Genomic DNA, 20,603 nt, shown 5'->3' on the forward strand with positions numbered 1-20,603 from the left:
TGCCAAAGAAAGACAATGTCAGACCAGCAGCACGGTCACAGTTTAGACCACAGGTCTTGTCATGATACTCCGATCATCATCTTCAGGTCTGAGGTGTGTACACTCTCTTTGGCATACAACAGACGACATTCTGGCATGGCCCGACCTTGGAACATCCTCGATGCATTTCACTCTCCACATCATCACCACACCACCAACTCTTGAGACCTTGAACGAGCAACGTCCTAAACGAGTGATTGTATTCAGACATTCTTGTACTATCTGACCCTACACTACACTCCCACCCTTTTGACAAAGTGATCCAATCTTGTTGTCACATCAAACCGTGAACAAAAACAAAAAACAAAAACCTACCTTTAATGAGCGACGTGCCCTTCAAACACACGTATATATCCATAACGTTACGGGACAGACCCTTAAGCGACATAACATTCAAGACGAAACCACTCGGGCCGGCGTCTAGAGCTCGTTCTCCTTCTTGCGGGCGTCGATGATCGCCAACGCCTCCTCGGCAGCCTTGACTCCGGAAAGGGCCATGGCACCAAAGGTGGGACCTATGAAGAAAACGTCAGTATCATTTTTACCCCGTCCCACCACTTCTTCAAGGGACTCCTGTCAAAACGTACCCATGCGGTTGGCGCCGTCGACCTCGGACAGCTCCATGCCGCCGACGATCAGACCCGGGACAATCTCCCTCGTGCCCTTGACGATGGCGTCCTCGGCGGCCTGCATGTCCAGGCCGCGCATGCCGCCCAGCTGCTCGATCTGCTTCATGCTCACGAGGCGTTTGACGCAGAAGGCGCCGAACGGGCCGTCGTGGCCCGTCGTCGAGATGACGAGCGGCGCGTTGATGGTGTTGGGGTCCATGCACGACTGGTCGTCGTGGTGCATCGACACGAGCGTCCAGTTGGTCACGACGCCCGCCACCCGCAGCGTGCCGTCCGCGTTCTTGCGCGTGATGAGGTCCTCGACCGTTGTCGCGTTGAAGAGCTTGACGTTGGGGAACTGCAGCACCCGGCTCATGACGGTCGACGTGAAGAGCGCCGCGTGCTTGACAACGACGAAGTCGCCCTCGTCCTCGTAGGGGACGCCGACCTCGTCGAGGAACACGTCGGCCGGCTTGCGCATGACCATGGCCGAGAAGAGCTGACCGCCGAGCCAAGCGCCGCCTCCCGGGGCGACACCGGCCTCGACGATGGCGATCTTGAGGTCGGGGCGCGTCTTGGCGAGCACGTACGCCGTGCTGAGGCCGCACGAGCCGGCACCGACGATGACGACGTCCGACTCGGCGTACGTGTCGAGGTCGGCGAAGTAGCGGCGTGTCATGGCGCGCGACACCTGGCTCTCGCGGATCGGGGCGAAGGTGAAGGTCTCCCACTTGCCGAGGAGATCGTCGACCTTTGTGGCGACGACGCGCTCCGGCGCCGGCTTGGTGGTCTTGCCGGCGGTGTAGGGCACGGCATAGTCACTGACGGGGGAGATGGCGGTAGGGGGAGCCATTGCGTCGTTGTACTTTTTTTCAAGGGTTTCGTTTCCTTCTTGAAAAGGTGCGTGTACGTGTGCGTGTGCGCGCGCGTGTGTATGTAAATGTCTGCTTGTGTTAGGTTGCATGATCCTTTCGCTGGTATTACCCAGATCAAGTTCAAGGCCGTATAATCTCAGCCCACCATCGGCGTCGAACGCTGGGTCACCATGGAGATGGAGAGGTGGCAGCGGACGACAGCCTCAGGTGGGCACCGGCTCATGCATTTGCTCAAGAGTGTCACATACTCTGAAGAGTTGTCTATGGCTCGATTTGAAGCCTCCTGTTGGGTGGTCAGTCTGTATACGTCAAATCATACAGAGTCAGGGCCTACTGTTTTATGTATATATGATGGGAATTTGGTGTTTGTAACGTGTGTCGATGAAGAACAGCCTCGACCAAAATCAATGGTAAGCTGTCTCCTCGCCGCCTTAAATAGCCATTTGATAAGGGCAAGAGGCCACGCAAACCTTCCATTATCGCCTGCGGGGTAGACAAGACACAAGAGACGTGATCCTCGGGCGATCTCGACTCTCGTCGCCGCTTCTCGGCTGCCCATTGGGTGCGGGATCGACCACGTCGTTATGCAACCACAAGCCCAAAACCGCCGCGGAGGGGGTGAGGAGGGGAAGGTCCAATAGCGCGAGAATATGTACATGATTACAGGTACACACGCACAAGGCTGGAACCGTCCTCCGCGGAGTCGCCCCCGAAAGCCGATGTCACCCGTCTCCCTGGCCGGCCGGGATCAGACTTGCCCCGCGCCGTGTACTCCCCGTCGGCCGGTAAGTCCTGTCTAGCTCTGTCACACCCCATTGAAGGAAGGGGAAAACAAACGGCCAATCCCATATTCAACAAAAACTCTGTCTTCCTCGGATATAGGTGAGGCAAGCCAGTTCACCCCCAAGCTCGACCTCTACGATGTACTTGTGGCTGCACCGGCCAAGGATCGGCATGTACACGCAAAAGGTTTTCTCTCATCTAAAGCCGACGACGGACGAAACCTCCCGCCTGCATGCCGCGCTCGGCGCTCCACAGCGGCATAGCGGCACAGCGGCCCAGTGGCCCAGTGGCCAAAACGGCCGCCTTGTGCCGCGAGGCGGAGTTGCTGTGAAGGGATAGTTTGCTTGACACAGGCAGAGCTAACATGTAATTCGCGCAACCCCCGGAGCGCTGTCATTGGGTTTTGACAAGCTGACAAGGTTTTCTGCAGCAGAACCCCCCACCTCCTCCCCGGACGAATCATGAAGTCATCTCGCGGGGTGGTTACAACCGTCGGGGCGACATTGGCTGGGAATGGACGGGTTCGTTTTGATCGGCTGCTTAATCTGCGCGGGATTTAACACGTACGACAAAGTGTGCTTGCGGGCGTTGCTCTGCCTCGTTAGAACTAACTTGTGAAGTGGTGTCCATGATGGAAACTCTGATGAATCAAAATCAGGTGGCTAGCTCTTTGGGGACTTTCAAGCCCCAGTTGCTCGGCTTCGTTTATGTAAGTGTTGATACCTGTGATTTTTGGTATGGAGTTACGGTAAATGGCACTGCTAGATACAGGAAGCAGACGACATCCGTTGCCTTGGCGTAGAAGCGAAGCCAAGCGACAGCTACACCAAACAGTGTGCCAACGTCGCCCTTGGCTACATGCTCCTAGAATAATTGGTTGCCCAATGAGAGGGGTCCGGCTGGCCGGAACCAATCGCTCAAGCTCACTTCACCAGCACCGGCGGTCGTCGGCTAGTTTGTTGACAAGAGTTGTCTCTGACGCCTGCCTCGACGCCGCGCGAGAACGGCATGGCTATATTCGAGTGGGAGAGGGGGTGGTTGCCAACCGGACGAGCAAGCAGCCGCATTGTCTGTTGTCTGTTGTGGCCGCTGACGAGGCTCGCCGCCGACACTGAAATGTCGTCGCCTCGCCTCGTCTTGCCGCGTGGCTACTGGCTGCAATTTTATACCCCCGAGCGACTTGGCTCTTGACTCCCACAACATCATGGGTTGTGCTCCGGGCGGCCGCGTCCTCATCTCGCCTTCTGGGCCATCCCTTGCGACCCAAAGAAGTTGACTCCGTTGCAAGTTTTGTCGCCTCCAAACTCTTCCCCCGTGGACAAGAGCAAAACGGCGCCTCGGCGACATCCATCGTCGCTCCGGACGTCTGACGGAGTCGATGGATCCCCGTCGCTAGCCTCCGACTCCTCCGTGTTGGTATCGGATTGGCTGTCGTCCGTCAACGTCTCCCAGAAATGATGGGCTGGCGTACGGGTCTGTTGGGCGAGCTCCTGCAGGGCACTTCCGTGGCCGCGGTCATACCAGTGCATCAGATACCATCTCCGTGGTGCCAGAAACATGACCTCGATCCAGAGGACAAAAAGCATGAGCGACACTGGCTCCTTCAGCCGCAGCAGGGAGAGGTATTCCTCCGACACCAAGGAGGGCCACAGGATGAAATGCTTCCATATCCTTGGGCGGCCAGGAAGCGACGTTATCCACGACTTGAGCGCGCCGAGAGCCCCTAGGTATACTTTGGCATCCTCTGCTCGTATGCCGGTCGATTCGGGCCCCAAGGATACAAACTCCTTGAACTTGGCGATTTTCATCAGTGACGGCCGCAGTAACGTGTCGTTGCTGTCGATCCACTCTTTCACGTCCACCTGGGCGAGTCGATCGCGGATCGGGCTCTTGAAGACGTGCGGCGTGACCGTGTCAGAGAACCTGGCCGCTACCCGCATCACGACAAGGGCTTTGGCCGGCTCAAAAGCGACAGGTTGCCCCATGATCTTTTCGTCGGCGAAAGGGCGATAGTATCCGAAAATGCCGTTGCACATGGAGAAGACAAACGTCGCGAGCCAGTTCTCTTCCGTCACCTGCGGGACGGCGAGCCTGAAGTAGTTGCTCGCCTGAATGGCGTGCTGGCAGGCCATGGAATAGTACCTCTTTGCATCGGGCGGCTCAAGGTAGCAGAGGTGGAGGGCCGCAATGGAAAGCATGCTCTGGTGGATGAAGACGTTGCGCGTGGCTAACTGAGGCACCCATCTCGACCAGACATCACACTTACGGGGGTCGCCTTTCAATGAGAAGGTAAACCAGGCCTGGTTCAAAAAATGGTGTTTGAGTTCGGCCTCGTCCGCGCGGAGCTTCTCGGCAGGCAACGAAGCGCTGAGCGAGTCACGAGAAGACGCATGTGCAGCGACTGTGGCCGCGCGGCGGACCATGCTCATGGTATCGTTGGGCTTGTCCCCTTCATTCTCGCGGTTGAGAGTGTCGGCGAGTAGACCGAGATAACTGCAGTATTCTTGTCGGCGACGACAGTTGGCGCAGATGGGACCAACGCAATCGCACTGGAAATCCTCAGCAAGATCAGCATCGCCTCTCATAGACTCAGGGGGGATGAAGAAGATGAATTTGAAGGTTTATGTCTCGCTCGCTTGTCAATCCTCTCGACTGGCTGACTGTTGAACTCAATGGATCCGAAACTGCTGCACGCAACATGCTCCGGGGTCCATCACTCTGTCGTGGGTACGCAATCGGTTTCTCCGCTGCTCACCTTGACACGGCGCTTTTTGCACTGCCGGCACCCGTTCTTCGTCTTCCCGTGATATTGTCTTGAGCCCTTCGGCATTCTATCGATGTACGAATCGGTTGCGCAGCTGTGTGCCCCTTTCTTCTCCTCGCAGTCGTATTGACAAGTCGTTGATTCGGCGGCGGCGGCGCGGTATCCCGATAAGTGGCGGAGCGGGAGAGCGACATGGAACGGTAACCCTTGGTGGGCCTGCGATCTGATTTAAAGAAACAATCCGTCCCGTTCACGGTACGAAACGTCAGAACTTGGGACATGTTTGGCCCGTCAGGGATGCATGGCTGTCCTGATGCAAACTCAACTTCAACACCGCACGCCCCCCCGCTGTGACAACGGCGTGACAGAAAACCGAGGAGCGCCGATTGAGAGGCTGGATCTGACCGAGAACCGGCTCGTCTAAACGTGGATGTTGGCAGATACTGTGTCTCGAAGAAGATCAGCAGCGAGATACGCCAGCGGTGCGGGACGAAGCCGCCAAACCGTTCCCTCAAATTGACACAAGATCCTTTGCTTCTGGAATGCAGACAGCTGCTGACTGCCCTAGAGTGGTTGCCTCGGCACCGAATCCGTCGTTACATGCGTATCCTATTGCCATTAGATGATATATAGGGTTCTCGGTCTGTCGATGTAGTGTAGCTGGTTTCCTGAAAAAATGTCCATGGGGCTTTTCAGACTGTTGATCGCCTGCACATGAACATCATGACGGGGCGAGGGAGTGCATGTGCATAGCCTCACAGATGAATGGTTCTCGAAGCGTTGAAAACAGTTGGCGGGTGACAGAGCTTGAAGCATGCCATCTTCCCACAATGGTTGGCAATGCCACCAAGGTTTGAAACAAGTCAAGGTCGTTTCGCAGCAGGACCGCAAGCGTTGTTGGTATGCATTGACGCGGAGTTGCAGCACTTGGACACTCGGCTGGCCCTGCGTTGCTGTTGCCCCGATCGTACTTGTACGTGGGCTCAACTCGCTCGGTTGATTCATGGAGAAGAACGCTGGGTTGCCAGCCTCGAACCTTCGTCTGTTACTACTCGACACCCTTGTCTATTCACAAAAACGGGGCACAGGGGTGAGCCGGCCGTTCGCTTGGTGCCGCAATTCAAAACCATCGTAGCTGAGGTGGGTGTTGATCATGCATTCTCCTCAGCATGTGCGCGTCCCTCAGGCCGTAGTAGACGCACCTGATTGGCTGTTTTGGGATACCGACAGCAGTTTGGTGGACCATGCAGAGAAGTCACCAGTGTTCGGATGACGTTTGAGCGTTGAAGTAGGCTCGACCTGAGCATCGTACATGCCCGTCCTGTTATGCAGCGGAGTGCCATGCGAACCGAATCCTCGATCGATGTGGCGACGGTGCCAGATAGGGACAAGAGCAGTACGCTGCGAGGCCTGTCTGGGTCCAACGTCGGGACGTTTGCGCCGGCGGCCGGCAGTGATCTGGGCCATGTCAAGAATGAACGAGCGCTCCTCCCGAGCGAAGCATGCAGAGCATCGTCGACTGTCAATCACAAAAGAGGCTAGCCTTTCGAGCTTCGAGACCGGCTCTGTGCGTGCGTTGAGCCGTTTGCCTTCAAAGACCAACGCCAACTGCCCTCGGACTTTGAAAAGGATAAAAAGGCCACAGATGCTGATAGCTGGGCTTGGATGATCGAGCCCTGCCATGGTCAATGAGTTTCAACCGCAGATGGTAGGCAAACATCGCGACAACGCTGAGTTGGGAGCAACTTGATTAGACCCGGCTGCGCCGACTGAGGTTGGGGAGTGAAAGTGGTTGCAGCCACCAAGCGGAGCCTGTCAATCGCAGTGTCATACGTCAAGCTGCCAGTGTACCAGTCAATAGCCCTGCAGGCCCAAAGAGTCTGACGTCTACCGTGATTGGCAGAGACAAACAAGACGCGAGAGGGTGGGCGATGAGGCAGATTCCAAGTCGATGCCGCACATAAGGCGACGGTCTGCAGCCATCCACCAACCGGCGAGCGCTTTGCCTAGAGCACTCGATCGCATGGGACGATTCAGCCAACCGTTGAGGAGGGGGCAAGACAAATGTTGGTATGCTGAGTAGATGATGCGATACAAGGATGGAGAGATATGGGGATGGGTCGGGCAGCGAATGGCGGCGCATTGATCATCGATGGGCGGTTTGGGGGTGACGGACATGCCACATCGGCCGTACAGGTAGTCCTCGGGGGGGCAGACGGCCGTGGACCACGATGCAGGACTCCCGTTACGGGCTGGCGCTGGGCTTGTTGTAGGTTGTTGTTGGCGCAGACACACGGGTTTGACTCGGGTGTGGAGAAAGGAAATGGGCCCGGGCCCTCTGCGTCCGACTGGCAGTCAGCAAGGGGGTTTGTTGACTTCAGGATGTCCTGTCGGTGAAGACTGAAGAGTGTGATTTGGGGGGATGGGGAATCTCGCGTTCGCCGTTTGCATCCTCACCGCCCTCTGGATGCCGGGGTGGTGGACAAGTCCCCTGCGATTTGCTGCGGTAGGACCTCCCAGCCTGTGTTATTGCTTCGAGCCTTGTTCGTCGTCGTTGGCGTCGTTATGGAAAAACGCAATGCGTCCATCTCCTTCGACGTAGCGTCCGGGTGCTGTGGATTCGGCCGTTGACGGATGTTGATGTCCCGAACCGAGTAATGATGGGTAAAAAATGCGTCGCGTCGTCCGAGTCTCCAGCAGGAGCTGCCAGTTGCCGCAGACTGATGGGGACCCATAATCCGTTGCACATCGAGGCCGATTGTCGGCAAGAGCAGAGAGGCTTGGATGACATGGGTGGCATGGCAGGAGCGGAGCTGGTCGAGAAGCTTTTCAGCTCCATCCCTGGAACTATGAGGTGACTGTGAGAAAACAGGCCGTTGGGACTTGGAAGTTGGGGCAACCACTACCCGGTCCACCGGCAAGCAGGAACTGCTCACCCGACGGGAAACTGATTTTTATTTTTTTTTCATTTTCTATTGTTTTTGATGGCTTCAGTTCTTCATTTGTAGCTGCCGGAAAAGGTATCGGGTACCTACAGCGGGTCACGACCGCGGTCACGAATGCAGGGCCTTGGAGGAAGGAACTCGAAGAACCTGTGCATACCAGAGTGTCTGTAGGCTCGTACACACCAGTCCCTACCTATATTATCTAGGTAGGTAAGTTTGAGGACAGTGGGGACCTTCAATGGAAAGTGACGAGAGTAGCTGCCACCACCAGCCGTTCCTGCTTCCATGTTTTGCTGTGAACGCATTCGCAGCTCCACAACCCGATCGCGGCAAGTGGTCAAACTGAGTCCAGAGGGAAAGTGTGTGACAAGTGCCGAGGGAACGGCTTGGTTGGGAAAGTCCCGAGCACTGCGATTCTCTTCCTTCAGATTACTACAGTAAAGAATGACTATGGAGCACCTGCGAAGAGTAACGGATAGACAGACTCTCTCCCCCATGGAGGGAGGTCGGGTGGCTGGGGGGGAAGGGGAGAGAGGATTTTGAACCCTGCCGCAACGAGAGGGCGACCCTTGCCCACCGCGGCTGGCAAATGCAACCCATGGAGAGGAAGAACCACAGCTTATTCCACCCAAGCAAGCGTCGAAGGGAGGGTGATGTCGACGTTGACGTTAGCACCAGCACGACGTTGCCAATGACATGACATACGGTTGATGGATGTGGTTGTGCACTGACAGTCCAAAGGGTAGATAATTAGGTAGTTTAGTTGTCAGTGTCGCGCGAGTGAGGATTGAGCAAGCCGAGGCAGGAGCAGGAAGGCACTCAGGGCCCAAGCCTCAGACCAGGCCCGGGCCCATGGCGATGCGCCGGTCTGTACAGAGTACCATCGTACGGATACGGAGTACTCTGTACAGGGTACCTGCCACGGCGAGCTCTTCAGGGCAGCAGGTCCCTCAGGCACAAAAACGCCAGCCGGGGCGATCCTATCATTTCATGCGTCATCATTGGCCGTGGGTGGGAGAAACGTCTCGATGTGTGGGGTTGCCAGGTACGTACCTCTCGCTTCCCAGTCCCTGTTCTGTCGCTCGTCTCGTGTGTTTTGATGTGTCGCTCGCTCCCAAGATGTGTGCGACCGCTTCCTCATCCAGCATGCAGATTCCCACTGGCATGGCATGCCAATGTCCTCTTTGCCTTTGGCGGTGAAGTGAGTCGTCCGTCTTCTTCAACAGAGTGCCACGAAACACGCTCGTGCGTTTGGCCTTGACGGCGACTCGTCCCACGCCACGAGGAGGAACTCTGTTGGTGGCGGCCGCCAGCAGCAGCATGTCATTTCATCCCTCCGCCCAGGAAGCCACAAAATGCTTACCTGGGAAGGTAAATACTTAGAATAAAAACTTTGGCACCTGCGGCCCTCCTCCAAAGAAAAGCAGGGTATGGGCCAGCAGCAAACGTAAACTGCCTTTATATCCAACACCACATCAGCATACCACGACGGCAGCAGCAGCAGCGTCAGTATCATCATTAGGTGAGTCGCAAGGATACCGTACTATCTATCGCCTACACAGATAGTGTAGTTGCAGTAAGCCCGAGGACATGCATTGCCCCAGATGTCGGACGAGGGACGACGAAAGACACATACACACTTATTCTCAGACACTCACACAGGCACACCGACAACATGCAAGACAAGACACGCCACCTGATTTTACCCCAACTTGTCCCCCATTTCTTCTGTCCGTTTTGCTATTGATGGCTTACGATGTACAGATACAGGGAGGTAGGTCGGTATGGTAAGCATTATGCTGTTCTCCAAACAACGAAAGTACGTAAATGTATGTATGTGTACTTCCTCACATGCAACCTTTTGTCGAATGTCGCCGCCAAGAAACAGGCAGAGGCAGCCTCTCCCGCGACTCGCCGCGATGTTCTCGCCTTGGATTTGGGGTTGGGCGGATTTGGGTTTGGGGTTAAGTTTGGGTTTGGATTCTTGGACCACTCCCGCCTTGCCGTCTGGCATCATCAGCCCATCAATCACCTATTCATCGGTCATCCACCACTCCTCCTGGTGAAGGAACGTAAAGCCAAGATGAGGAGTGAGGGTGACAGACATCGAGCGCCAGGTTTCCTGCTTATGCATTCTGCTGCATGGTGTGTTGCGTTTGCATTCTCTGTTCTGCATCTGTCTGGGGCCTTTTTCTTCCCCTCTTTCTAATGTGTACGATGTATTTACTCTGTCGAACTGGATACCGACATTCCACCCTTCTTCTTCGCCGGTACACCCCCTCGAACACCAAACAATCACCAGCGTTCATTCTATCATCAAATAGGGCTACGGTAGTGTAGCGTAGGTAGATACTTCGTAGTGCATACACTAGGTATCTAGGCGAGGTAGGTATACTCTACTATACTAGCCACGCACTTAGACTCTGCGGACCGTCTCGTCCTGCATGAAGCGAAGCCCTGGGATGGGACCCTCGAACTCCTTGTTGGATCGTCGACTTGCCGCACCTCTTTGTCGTCCGTCGCCCTTGCGCCTGGCGCCTGTTTCCTGTTTCCTCCCCCTCATTTGCGCATGCCATCCCTTCCTCCCTGCTTGCCGTCGACGGTCTCTGCATCCGTCGCAAGGCGCACACATCCTGCCAGGTGCTGTTGCTGACGGCGTGCTGTAAGTACCTCCGGTCTGTCTGTAACCGTACCTGGACATAGGTACCCTGGCTGTAGAAGGTATCCCTTAACAGCTGCAGTACCATCCGGACCCTTTCTTTTCTTTTTTTCCCTCACTTTCCCCTCTTGTCTTTTCTTCGTCGAAAGTCACGGTTCGAGTTAAACCCCGACAGGATGGACCCCTTTGGGAGCTTCGACCATCAGGTACCGGATACAGTTGATCGCGACAATGTTAGCACAAACAATAACAAGACACTGACCGATTGGCACCACCAGTGAGTGGTCAGCGCCACTGTGCGCCCTCGTCGGCATCGACATCATCGTTTCCCACAAACAGGGGACTACCTGTCTCACTAGCGCGAACGAACCTCCCCCAGCATCCCTGCCGCGTTCCGGCCCCGACTTGCCAGAGTGTGCAGAGGTCAGGTCACGCAGCCCAAAGTCACTCGTCACTCGTCACATCATCCCATACCTACCGACATAGCTACTGGACGGATACTGTGCCAGTGAGCATACCGTGGTCTGTCCTCTGTACTCTGTACCCAATACCCGTACACCCTCGCGCCCAGAGAAAGACCGGGACCCTTGTCTTGCCTTTTCCCCCTGTCTATCCCCGGGCGAGGCGACGAAGAAAAGCACAAGCAGGGCCAACTTACCAAGGGGGGGAAAGCACAACAACATAGATTAAAGTGAGGAGAAGCAAAGGAAGAGGGGGGAAAAAGAGAGAGATGCCAGTAGCCGCCGGCCGGCCAGCCCAGCCTAGCCCAGCCCAGCAGCACCAGCAGCACCGGCACCTCTACTGGTAGCACATCCAGCAGCTCCCACCCACCACCTGGCACCTGGCAGGCAGATCCCCCCCTGCAAGCAGCTCCACCGAAACAGCATCAGACCAGGGGGGGAAGGGGATCCAAAATAATTCTGCGTCCGTGTAACACAACAAGTGTGTCGCGATCTTGTCGACCCTTCCCAGATTCCTCCTCCTCCTCCTCCTGCTCGGTCGTCCTCCTCCTCTTCCTTGTCCTCGTCCTCCTCCCTACCACACCTCATCTCCACACCCCGGTTTTAGGCTGCTCGCATCATTCTACACACGCAGCTTCAACCTCGACATCGCCGACGACGATAATCGAGAACGACGACACCACCACATCGCCGGCTCACTCGATTCTGCTCTGCTCTGCTCTGCGATAGCCTCCACAACGCATCCTGGTCGCCGTCACGCTGACGCAGCACTTCCCACACACATGTCCAACCCACCCTGCCGCCTTTGAGCTAAAAACTCGGCGCGATGGATCCAAGACAGCAACAACCACAACACCAGCAGCAGCCGCAGCAGCAACAACAGCAACAACACCAGCAGCAGCCGCCGCCGCAGCTGCCCTTCTCGCGCAACGCTGCATCGCAGTACAGTCGCTCGCCTTTCCCTCCATCCTCCAACACAACGGCAAACTCGACCCCGAATCAATCGCCCTTCCATGCCGACCACCAGCGACGCTCCTCAGAAAACCCATACTATCCTTCCGGCCCGAGATCCTACCCGCCAGAACCCAATAATTCTGGTCCTGTGCCGCCTCCCTCGGGCCACTCGGGTCACTCAAGACACCCGAGTGCATCCTCGCTACCTCCCGCCGCGCCCTTGAATCGCAACATGCCTCCTCCAGGCTCGCCTCCCCAGCCGGGAAACCCGCCGCCGCCGCCGCCGTCCTCCCATCAAATGACCCACTACGGTCTGCCTGCGCCGAGAGCTCCGCCCTTGAACGTCGGCCACCCGACCTCCTTCCCCGGCGGCCGCGAGCTGCCCTCACTCAACTCGATACAGAGAACAGGGAGTACCGGTAGCTCCATGTCGATATCGTCCATGTTGGGAGGTCCGCCCCCGTCGAGAGATTCGCAGCCGCCCCCGTCGCATTACCACCCCCCGGCCACCTCTGCCCCCTCCGGCCCGACCTTTGCCCCGTCCATGCAGGCCTCCCCCAGGATGCACTCCGCCTCGTCCGAGTACCAACCCTTCAGGAGACCGCAGACTCCAGACCACGCGCGTCCCTACGATCCGAGAGGCAGCGCCGCCGCCTCGCCCCAGGGCACTTATTCCACCACCCCCGAGATGCAGCGATACGGCACGCCACAACAGGGATACCATCAGCGCGGCCCCTCGGCCCAGGATGGTAGAGAGCCGAGCCGAATGTCTCAGGGCCCTCCTCCCCCCAGACCTACGAGCCAGCCCAAGTCGTTTCAGCAGAATATGCCCCCGAGACCTGTGGAAATGGGCCGGGGCAACGCGCCCGACGACATGTATCAACGTCGCGACGAGATTCCCCGAGGATCGATGGAATACAACCCCGAGAGACCCGGTTTGAAGCCAATGAACTTTGGCGACCGATACCGTGCAGAAAGGGAGCGTCGCGAAGAGATGGAGTTCAGAGAGAGAGAGCGCAGAGAGCGTGCATATTCTGGAGGTGACGGCGGACGCAACCTCCCAGCCCACCAGTCCGAGTATCGCCCGCAGGACCTGCAAAGAGCCCAACCTCCGCCCTTCACTCGGCCACCTGAGCAGCGTGACCAAGGACCATGGCCACCTCGGCAGCAGCAACAGCAGCAGCAGCAGCAGCAACAACAACAACCACAACCGCAGCAACAGCAACCGCACCAGCAGCAGCAGCAGCCTTTCGACCAGTCCAGGGTCCCTTACGACCCGGCCGGCCTGCATCCCCGACACCATCATGAGTATCCCCCCACCTCTGCACCCAATTACCCAGGCCAAGGCCAGAATCAGAGCCATCCTGCGTCCGCTCCCCAGTACCAGCAACAGCCCCCTCCCAACGATCGATACCCCGGTCCCCCGAACCACCCCCAGCAGCCACCTCCGGGTCAGCCTGGGCAGCACCAGCACCAGCAGCAGCAGCAGCCTTTCGACTCCCCCGAGCGGCAGCGCGTCAACCACCTTCATCCTCAACAGGCGCAGCCGCCTTCCGCGCATCGCCGGCTCACCGAAGATGGCCCGCCGCCTCCTTCGGTCGCGTACAACACACCACACGGTCCTCCGGTCTACGGTTCGCCTCGCCATCGGCCTGCCGAAGAACATCCCAGCATCAACCAGCGGAACCTGCTGGCAGTTCAGGAAATGAACCGCAAAGGAAGGGTTTCGCCATTGCCGCAGGCCGTGCAAGGAGCCCAGCCACAGCTCCCGGGACCCGCGGGCGAGCCTGGTATCAAGAGCGAGTTTGGTAGGATGTTCTCGGGAATCGGGAGTGGCGTCACTGGCCTCGGCGTTGGCAGCCCCGTCAGCGCGGGAGCTCAATTGCCCTACACCAACGCGAGTCTTGCCCGCCGCGACGAGACGGACAGCGCCGCGCACGAGTCCGGTCCTGATACGACGGCGCCGAAGCCCAAGGGTAGGAGGAGAAAGCTCAAGGAAGAAGACACCAAAGGGGATGAAGACAGCACGGGACGGCTGACGCCCAGTGGTCGAGCAAAGCGCCCCAAGACTCATCAACACCACCACCACCAGTACGTCCCGGTTCCCTCAGGTTTGTCTACCACGACTAACGGCAGTAGCCACCACCATCATCACCACCACCACGGCGCCGACCATGCCCACGCCCCCACGCCTGCTCCCGTCGGCATCACGCCGTTCAAGAACGTCAAGGGCAACACCCCCATCCCCTCACCGACAACCGGTCTCACGAAAGACCTGCCGACCGCTCATCACCACCATGTCCCGCGCCCGGCGCCTCAGCACACCCATGTGAGGGAGGCACCCACAAAGCAGGCCGTGCAGAGTCCGACCAGCATCCTCCCGCCCAAGCCCAAAACGATCGTGTCCTCCAAGGCCGTCCTCGCATCCGTTGCGCACCGGCCTCGGACCCATCTAGGAGACGTCCTTTACGAGCCGAAACTGACGCCCGCCAGGCAGATACCCAACGTGCCGTCCGGCCGTGGTTTCTCGTCAACCCCGACGCCGCTTCCGTGGCACATAATCAAGGACAAGGAGAACTGCACGCTCACGGTCAAGGTGCCCAAGGTGCACCTCACCCCGTTGGCCAGGGAGGAGATAACGGCACGGAGGGCTTTGTGGGGCACAGACGTCTACACAGACGACTCGGACATCATCGCCGCCTGCATCCATGGGGGATGGATTCGAGGAGAATGGGCCGAAGATGTGGACGTTGCCCTGTTGGATCTCGACCGGGGTCTCTCGGCCCCGGAGAAGGAAGTTCCCGCGACTAAGAGACGCAAAGAAAAAGAGAAGGAGGAGAAGGCGAGACTCGAGGCGAACTCGGCCACGTATCTAGACAAGCCGCCGAAGACGGGCCCTGTCAGCGTGCCCGCCGATCGCGACATGCACGTCAGCATCGTGATTCTTCCACGGCTGGAGAAGTACGGCAGCACGACGCGCTTCGGCATCCAGTCGCGCGAGTACGGCGGGCGATATAACGGGCGCCAGTCGATCCACGATGGCATCAGCTTTATGATCACGGGCATTCGTTGGGTCACGAACGGCGCCGGCACGCAAAACCGGCTCCGCGGAAAAGGCCGACGAGAGCGCATGCGCAAAGCGATGGGCGAAATGAATGCCGCCAGCCGGGGCCTCAACGGGGCTGCGCTGGAGCGCGAGAAGCAGCGCCTCGATAAGATTAGAGGTGAGATAGTATCGGGCACCTGGTGGAAGAAGGAAAAGGGTCGCGGGAACGGCGCGGCTGAAAAGGAGGAAAGATTGCCTAGCGAGGGCGACAAGGAGAATAGAATCGACGATGACGAGCCCCGCGGTGCCGTGCCCGCTACGAACGGCGCTTCCAAGAGTGGCGGCGTCTCGACGGACAAGGGTGAAGAAATGGACGTGGACGAGAAGGCGAAGGGCGTAGAGGCCCCCAAAGCATAAAGGTATCGGAGCATGAATTGGAGACGGCGCGTGAGGGTTGGACAAACGGATGAAGCAAAGATTGGAGTAGCATTGTAGGAGTAGCGGTGGTTATAATACCCAATACCTTCGAGCACATGATTTGGGGCCTTTGGAGTAAGCGACTGGTATCTTTGCATTTGACTATTTACTGTACACTGGTGATACACCTGGCCACAATGCCATCATTACACCATATCTTGCGAAGGGAGGAAAGACGATGGTTCCCAACTTATGTTCATGGCCACTCACCGATGTTTCGGCGTCCCGGGGATGAGGCCGATCAATGGACAACTCATCACTCAACGCCCCCCTCCCCCCTTTTTCGCTAATTCACGCCCTTCTAGTCTATCAAAAGAGAGAGAGAAGGGGTGCCTAAAAATCCGTCACGCGGCCGTTGTAGCTCCAGTCCCCGGCGGCGCCCCAGCGCAGCGGCTCCCTCTTAGGCCCGCCGACCTCGCCGGTGCGGGGGTTGACGTCGCCCTCGAACTCGGGGGGCGCGCCGCGGACGTAGTTGGGATGCATCGTGTCCTCGTCCGTGGCGGCGACGGTGGGGGTCGGAGTGTTTGGTGCGTCGGAGGCGGCAGCGGTGGCGGCGGCGGTGACGGTGTCGGAGGGGGGAGAGGAGGGGTTTGTGGTCGTGGCCGCGGGCGTCGCGTCCGGGGCGTCCTCGACGAGGTGCTGGAAGGCGCTCGAGACAGAGGCCTGGCGCTGGAGGCGCTCGAACTCGGCCTGCTGGTCGGGCGGGAGGCGCGGGGGCGCGGGGCCGCGGGTGAAGGAGGAGTTGAGGCGCCTCGCGGGCGGCGTGAGAGCGAGGGTGCGGTGGAGGCGGAGGAGGCGGGACATTTTTTGCGGCTGTTCTGGGTTGTTTTTTTTAACAGACCCTCCTGATTTTGTTGTTCGTTTTTGCTTCCTCTAATTTGTGTTGCACGTAAAAGAGAGAATGCGCGTTGTGGTTTGCGTTTTGTGGAGGATGTGACGTGTGTGTAGAAAGGCGAAAAAGCTCGGGGATGGATTGGAGATATTGGGGAGATGTCATTGACGACGGTGGGTGGCTAGGTCGGCGGGAATGGGGACGGACCCCTGGCTGTCCGGTGGCGGAGCGGATGGGGCCGATATTTGCCGTGACCTTACTCAGCATTGAAGATGACATAAGCTAGCGGACTGGGTCTATCAGGGTTCACCACCTCCGTCGCTTTATGATAGATACCAAGGTCCCTACCCGCATAGTGCGATGACACTGCGGACATTTGTGGTGGTGTTGTTCATGCAGATCGTGAATTTCTGTTGTCTCTGAGAAACAACCCTGGGCGATACAGGTGCAGGCTGTAGGTACCCAACCTGGGATTCTAAGGGACGATGCTTTGCTCCAACCTAGTGTTACACACCTTTGCTAACGATTTCTCTGAGAGGACTTATGCCTCTTTTTTTTAACGAAGATATTTATCTTCTAGTAAATGAAGGTTTGTTTTGATCAGAAAATCTCTTTATGATTAGGGTAGGGTTATTTGATAAGATTAAAAAAGGTTATAATAGTCTAAAGTTAGAGGATGATAGAGGAGGACGATAGAGGAGGAGGCTAGGGATAAGGCATTTGTAGATAGTTTATATGTAGGGTTAGCCTAGGAGTAGGTGCTTTGACTCAGTTTTAGGAGCCAAGACAAGCACACATCTAAAGCGTCCCAGTGCTAATAGGCGAGAAAAGAAATAGATTCATCTTCTATACATTTATCCAATACCTAGAACCTATCAAGCTAGAATGACAGTCTGTAAAGCCGGTTTCGCCATAGCCCACGCTTCTTTCCGTATTTTTCCCAGACCTAACCGGGAAGCTATCTTCCCACTGTGATCCCACTCGACCATCATGACGTTGTAAAGAGGGTAATCATCAACATCGACCCTATTCTCGTTTCCCCAGTATTGAGATTCTGATAGGAGGACAAAGTTAAACTTCATGTCGTTCAGCAGCTGCTGTCCGTTAGTGGGTACAACATGACCCACAACGATTCCATTTTCATCTCTGATCTCGTGTTCCTTGATGATGTGTGTCTCGACAGCCTCAAAGTCCTGACGGGTCTTGTCTTGATGATTCCCTTGGTTCCGATCATGATGTATTTGCTCTTGGACAATGTTGTCTTGTTCCATCCGCCACAACACCTCGACTCGAGGCTCACGCAGCACTTTGAGTTGGAAAGTCGCGACTTGACTCTCGCAGATAAGATGGTGATCTTTAAGGCACACGCCGTCCGGAATGGCAGGTATTCCGACATTGCCACCTCGCAGTTGTAAAGCTCTTTCGATGAATAGAGCCTGGGGACTTGATTGCCCACTTGACTGATTGAATGCAATGCCTAGGCCATGACCGTTGACAGGTCTCAATCTCCGAGAACGAGATCGCAACTGGCTCTGCACTTGAGCCAGAGCGGTTGGTGAGCGGAGCGGGTTCCGTGGCCTCTGCGGGACAGGAGGCGCATTCGTCGCTTTGGTCGTGTACCACATAACCAACGGTCTGTATCGTTCTTCCTGCTTGCGATCGGAACCTGTCATCACCACCTTCCTCAGCGAAAGATCGCTGTACGTCGATACCGAGAACGGCTCTTCAAAACGCACTCCTGGGTGGTTTTGGGGGCTGCTGACAGTTCTGATGGTATCCCACCCGGCCCAGGACCAGCTGGGAAACTGAAATTCGTGCTGGAGATCTTGACCCGCGCCAATAGGTAGTCGGTCACCTGCAGCACGGCGCGTGAGATCAACACCTTTGGCCGTCGGTGGCTGCCATAGAAGGGCCAAGTCGATGAACTGTTCAGGGAGCCCGCTGAGCGTCCTATCGGCAATTGACTTTTGTGATCTGTTCGAGACAACCAAAACGTTCAGGAGACCCATCATACCCAAGAGTATATCTTTTGGGTTAGTCAATTCCCTACTGGTATACTGCGCCAATACCTTGGCATATTCCGTGAACAGTGGTGACCTGTAAATTACAGGGACCTGACCCGGCATGTATCTCTTCTTGGCACTGATAAAGAGATCAGTTGTCGGGGGAGATAATAAGTCAGTCGGTGGTGGTCCGTTCATGGCGTCACTCGCGGACATGTCCTCTCTCAGCACTTGTTGGTGCTGGCAGTGGAAGCTTGCGTAGTTCTCGCCAAAAATAAGCTTCCTTCTCGACAGAAGCTTCTCTTGAAGTGTCCAAGCCCGGGAGTCCCACTTCCCATAATCTGACGGATACTGGACTGGGAGCAGCACATTAACCCTTGGCTGAACCTGTCGAGAGATTTGCTCTGGGTTGCGTTTTCGGTCATCGGTGACGCCGCGTATTCCCGCATCAGCCTCGGATCCACCGGCGGCGACAATTACTATAGTCGCTTCACCATATATCTTGTCCATCTGTTGAATCTGCGACGACTTAGCTGCCATACAGCGAGCACTCATGGTCTGACCGTGGCCTGGCCCCTGGATAATACACAGGCTATCCACCCAAAGATAGCGAATGTGGAGGCGCGTGTCTGTCTCATTGAGTCCCTCGTTCAGTTGCTGAGTTACTCGAATTGCATCCGAGATAGTGGCGGCAAGTCGTTTGTCCTTGGAGTCGATAGAGATATCACCATTCTCATTGTCCTCAGGCAAATCTGATTCAAGGAGCTTCCGGCATGTTTCACCTGTCTCCCCCCAGACGTACGACAACGCGGCATATTGCGGTAGGGTGTTGGAATGGCGCTTTAGAAGTTCATCGTGACTCACGATCGTTCTTTTGTAGACGTCAATCAGTCTGAAATGGGGGCCTTCCGGTTTCTTGAGGTGAATTGACCAGCCTGGTCGATTGCAGCTCCAGTGGTGATTGATGCAGTTGTCCAGGAAGGCTCGGCAGAGTCCTTTGACGTCGATTTTGTCTTCAAGTCGATTGCCATAGCGAGGGAATTCGGCCCCAGTGCCTGAACTGTGTGCTTCCGCGACGCGAAGGTTGAAACTGCATAGGCAGGATAAAGGCGGGTTGTTGGGCGCGTTACCGAATCCCCAGACTCCAACAGTGAAAAGGCCTCGACCAGTTGTCTGGATGGACACGCCGGCGGGCAGCTTCTCGTTGACGCGATTCATCAAGGTCATGACTGGGATAATCATCTCCTGCACTGCTCCAAGTATTCCAGCAACGTCTGCGTTGTTGGACTTGATCGACTGGTTAATGGCATGGGTGACGCTTGCTTGGGCCGCTGCAAGTTCGCCTGCAAACTGAAGGTCTTTTCTGAGCTCTCCGGTTAGGTCTCTCTCGACCTGTGGGCTTGCGTTGGAGCTGGTCGAGTCCGTGAACTTTAAAGCATCGCGAGACTTTCCAAACGGATGACCGCCGCCCAGCAAGCCTTGCGACCAGCCCAACTCGCCAGCCCACTGTCTGAACGTTTGACCTACAAGGTCCTCGGGCATATGATCCTTGACGGCCGGGTGCTCGAATGGGTCGTGCGCTGCAATTGCGTCGAAAAGCAAGCTGCAGAATCCACACTTGTCGCTCTTGTAGTTCTTAATGATGCGGAGAAGGTCAAGCGGCAAGCGGTCGGTGGTGACATTTGGCGTACTGGAAGAAGAGTCGATTGCAAATTGGTCGAACCCAAGCTTGGTGCAATATTCACAGAGGGGGTGAGATGTCTTTCCTGGCCAAAACCGTCGGGCGTTATTGGGCAATGGTGTCAAGCTGGAATTATCGTTCATCCCGTTTTCATCGTTTGTGGGGATGTGGTCTGTTGGTGGCTTTGGCCCAGGAGTAGGAGATGGTTGTCGAGTGGGCCAGGGAAAAGAAAAGTTTTTACTTCGACGGCGTTCTATCGGGGGGCTCAAAGTAGAATTGATATCTGAGGCATCTCCAGGACTCTCGTTTGGGTCAACTTCAGAGTCAGGCGGGCGGGATGAGGATCTCCGCCGGAGATTGAAGCGGCTCATGACTAAAGCTCAAAGAGAACAGATAATCTATCACGGATAGGTCAGTAAGAACAGAATAATCAGACAAGGGACACTCTCCACCATTATAAATCCTGAGTTTCCTTT

The 20,603-nt window shown here is 56.5% G+C and overlaps 7 protein-coding genes across 7 annotated transcripts; 1 reads left to right on the forward strand and 6 right to left on the reverse strand.

Moving 5' to 3' along the window:
* Positions 1-320: 320 nt before the first annotated feature.
* CDEST_06224 (Putative thiazole biosynthetic enzyme Thi4 family, FAD/NAD(P)-binding domain superfamily) lies at positions 321-1,612 on the reverse strand. Its single transcript, XM_062922383.1, has 2 exons — positions 627-1,612; positions 321-554 (listed from the first exon to the last, which is right to left on the reverse strand). The coding sequence occupies exons 1-2, from the start codon at positions 1,609-1,611 to the stop codon at positions 460-462; spliced, it is 1,080 nt and encodes a 359-aa protein (XP_062778434.1). The 5' UTR covers position 1,612; the 3' UTR covers positions 321-459.
* A 140-nt stretch (positions 1,613-1,752) lies between these two features.
* On the reverse strand, positions 1,753-1,999 carry CDEST_06225 (uncharacterized protein; the record flags this gene model as incomplete). Its single annotated transcript, XM_062922384.1, has 2 exons — positions 1,753-1,805; positions 1,857-1,999. 2 exons carry the CDS (start codon positions 1,997-1,999, stop codon positions 1,784-1,786), a joined length of 165 nt encoding a protein of 54 aa, XP_062778435.1. The 3' UTR covers positions 1,753-1,783.
* A 934-nt stretch (positions 2,000-2,933) lies between these two features.
* On the reverse strand, positions 2,934-6,256 carry CDEST_06226 (Putative zn(2)Cys(6) fungal-type DNA-binding domain-containing protein). Its single transcript, XM_062922385.1, has 2 exons — positions 5,061-6,256; positions 2,934-4,854 (listed from the first exon to the last, which is right to left on the reverse strand). The coding sequence occupies exons 1-2, from the start codon at positions 5,133-5,135 to the stop codon at positions 3,538-3,540; spliced, it is 1,392 nt and encodes a 463-aa protein (XP_062778436.1). The 5' UTR covers positions 5,136-6,256; the 3' UTR covers positions 2,934-3,537.
* Positions 6,257-8,268: 2,012 nt separating this feature from the next.
* On the reverse strand, positions 8,269-10,060 carry CDEST_06227 (uncharacterized protein). The gene is made up of 2 exons (XM_062922386.1): positions 9,068-10,060; positions 8,269-8,994 (listed from the first exon to the last, which is right to left on the reverse strand). The coding sequence occupies exons 1-2, from the start codon at positions 9,334-9,336 to the stop codon at positions 8,781-8,783; spliced, it is 483 nt and encodes a 160-aa protein (XP_062778437.1). The 5' UTR covers positions 9,337-10,060; the 3' UTR covers positions 8,269-8,780.
* Positions 10,061-11,960: 1,900 nt separating this feature from the next.
* On the forward strand, positions 11,961-15,551 carry CDEST_06228 (Putative histone deacetylation protein Rxt3; the record flags this gene model as incomplete). Its single annotated transcript, XM_062922387.1, has 1 exon — positions 11,961-15,551. The coding sequence occupies one exon, from the start codon at positions 11,961-11,963 to the stop codon at positions 15,549-15,551; it is 3,591 nt and encodes a 1,196-aa protein (XP_062778438.1).
* A 371-nt stretch (positions 15,552-15,922) lies between these two features.
* On the reverse strand, positions 15,923-16,575 carry CDEST_06229 (Putative succinate dehydrogenase assembly factor 4). The gene has a single exon (XM_062922388.1). The coding sequence runs from the start codon at positions 16,413-16,415 to the stop codon at positions 15,945-15,947; it is 471 nt and encodes a 156-aa protein (XP_062778439.1). The 5' UTR covers positions 16,416-16,575; the 3' UTR covers positions 15,923-15,944.
* Positions 16,576-17,318: 743 nt separating this feature from the next.
* CDEST_06230 (Putative heterokaryon incompatibility) lies at positions 17,319-20,270 on the reverse strand (the record flags this gene model as incomplete). The annotated part of the gene is made up of 1 exon (XM_062922389.1): positions 17,319-20,270. The coding sequence occupies one exon, from the start codon at positions 20,268-20,270 to the stop codon at positions 17,319-17,321; it is 2,952 nt and encodes a 983-aa protein (XP_062778440.1).
* Between the last annotated feature and the right edge of the window lie 333 nt (positions 20,271-20,603).

Source organism: Colletotrichum destructivum, chromosome 4 (genome assembly GCF_034447905.1).
Source record: "Colletotrichum destructivum chromosome 4, complete sequence".
NCBI classification, from domain to species: Eukaryota; Fungi; Ascomycota; class Sordariomycetes; order Glomerellales; family Glomerellaceae; genus Colletotrichum; species Colletotrichum destructivum.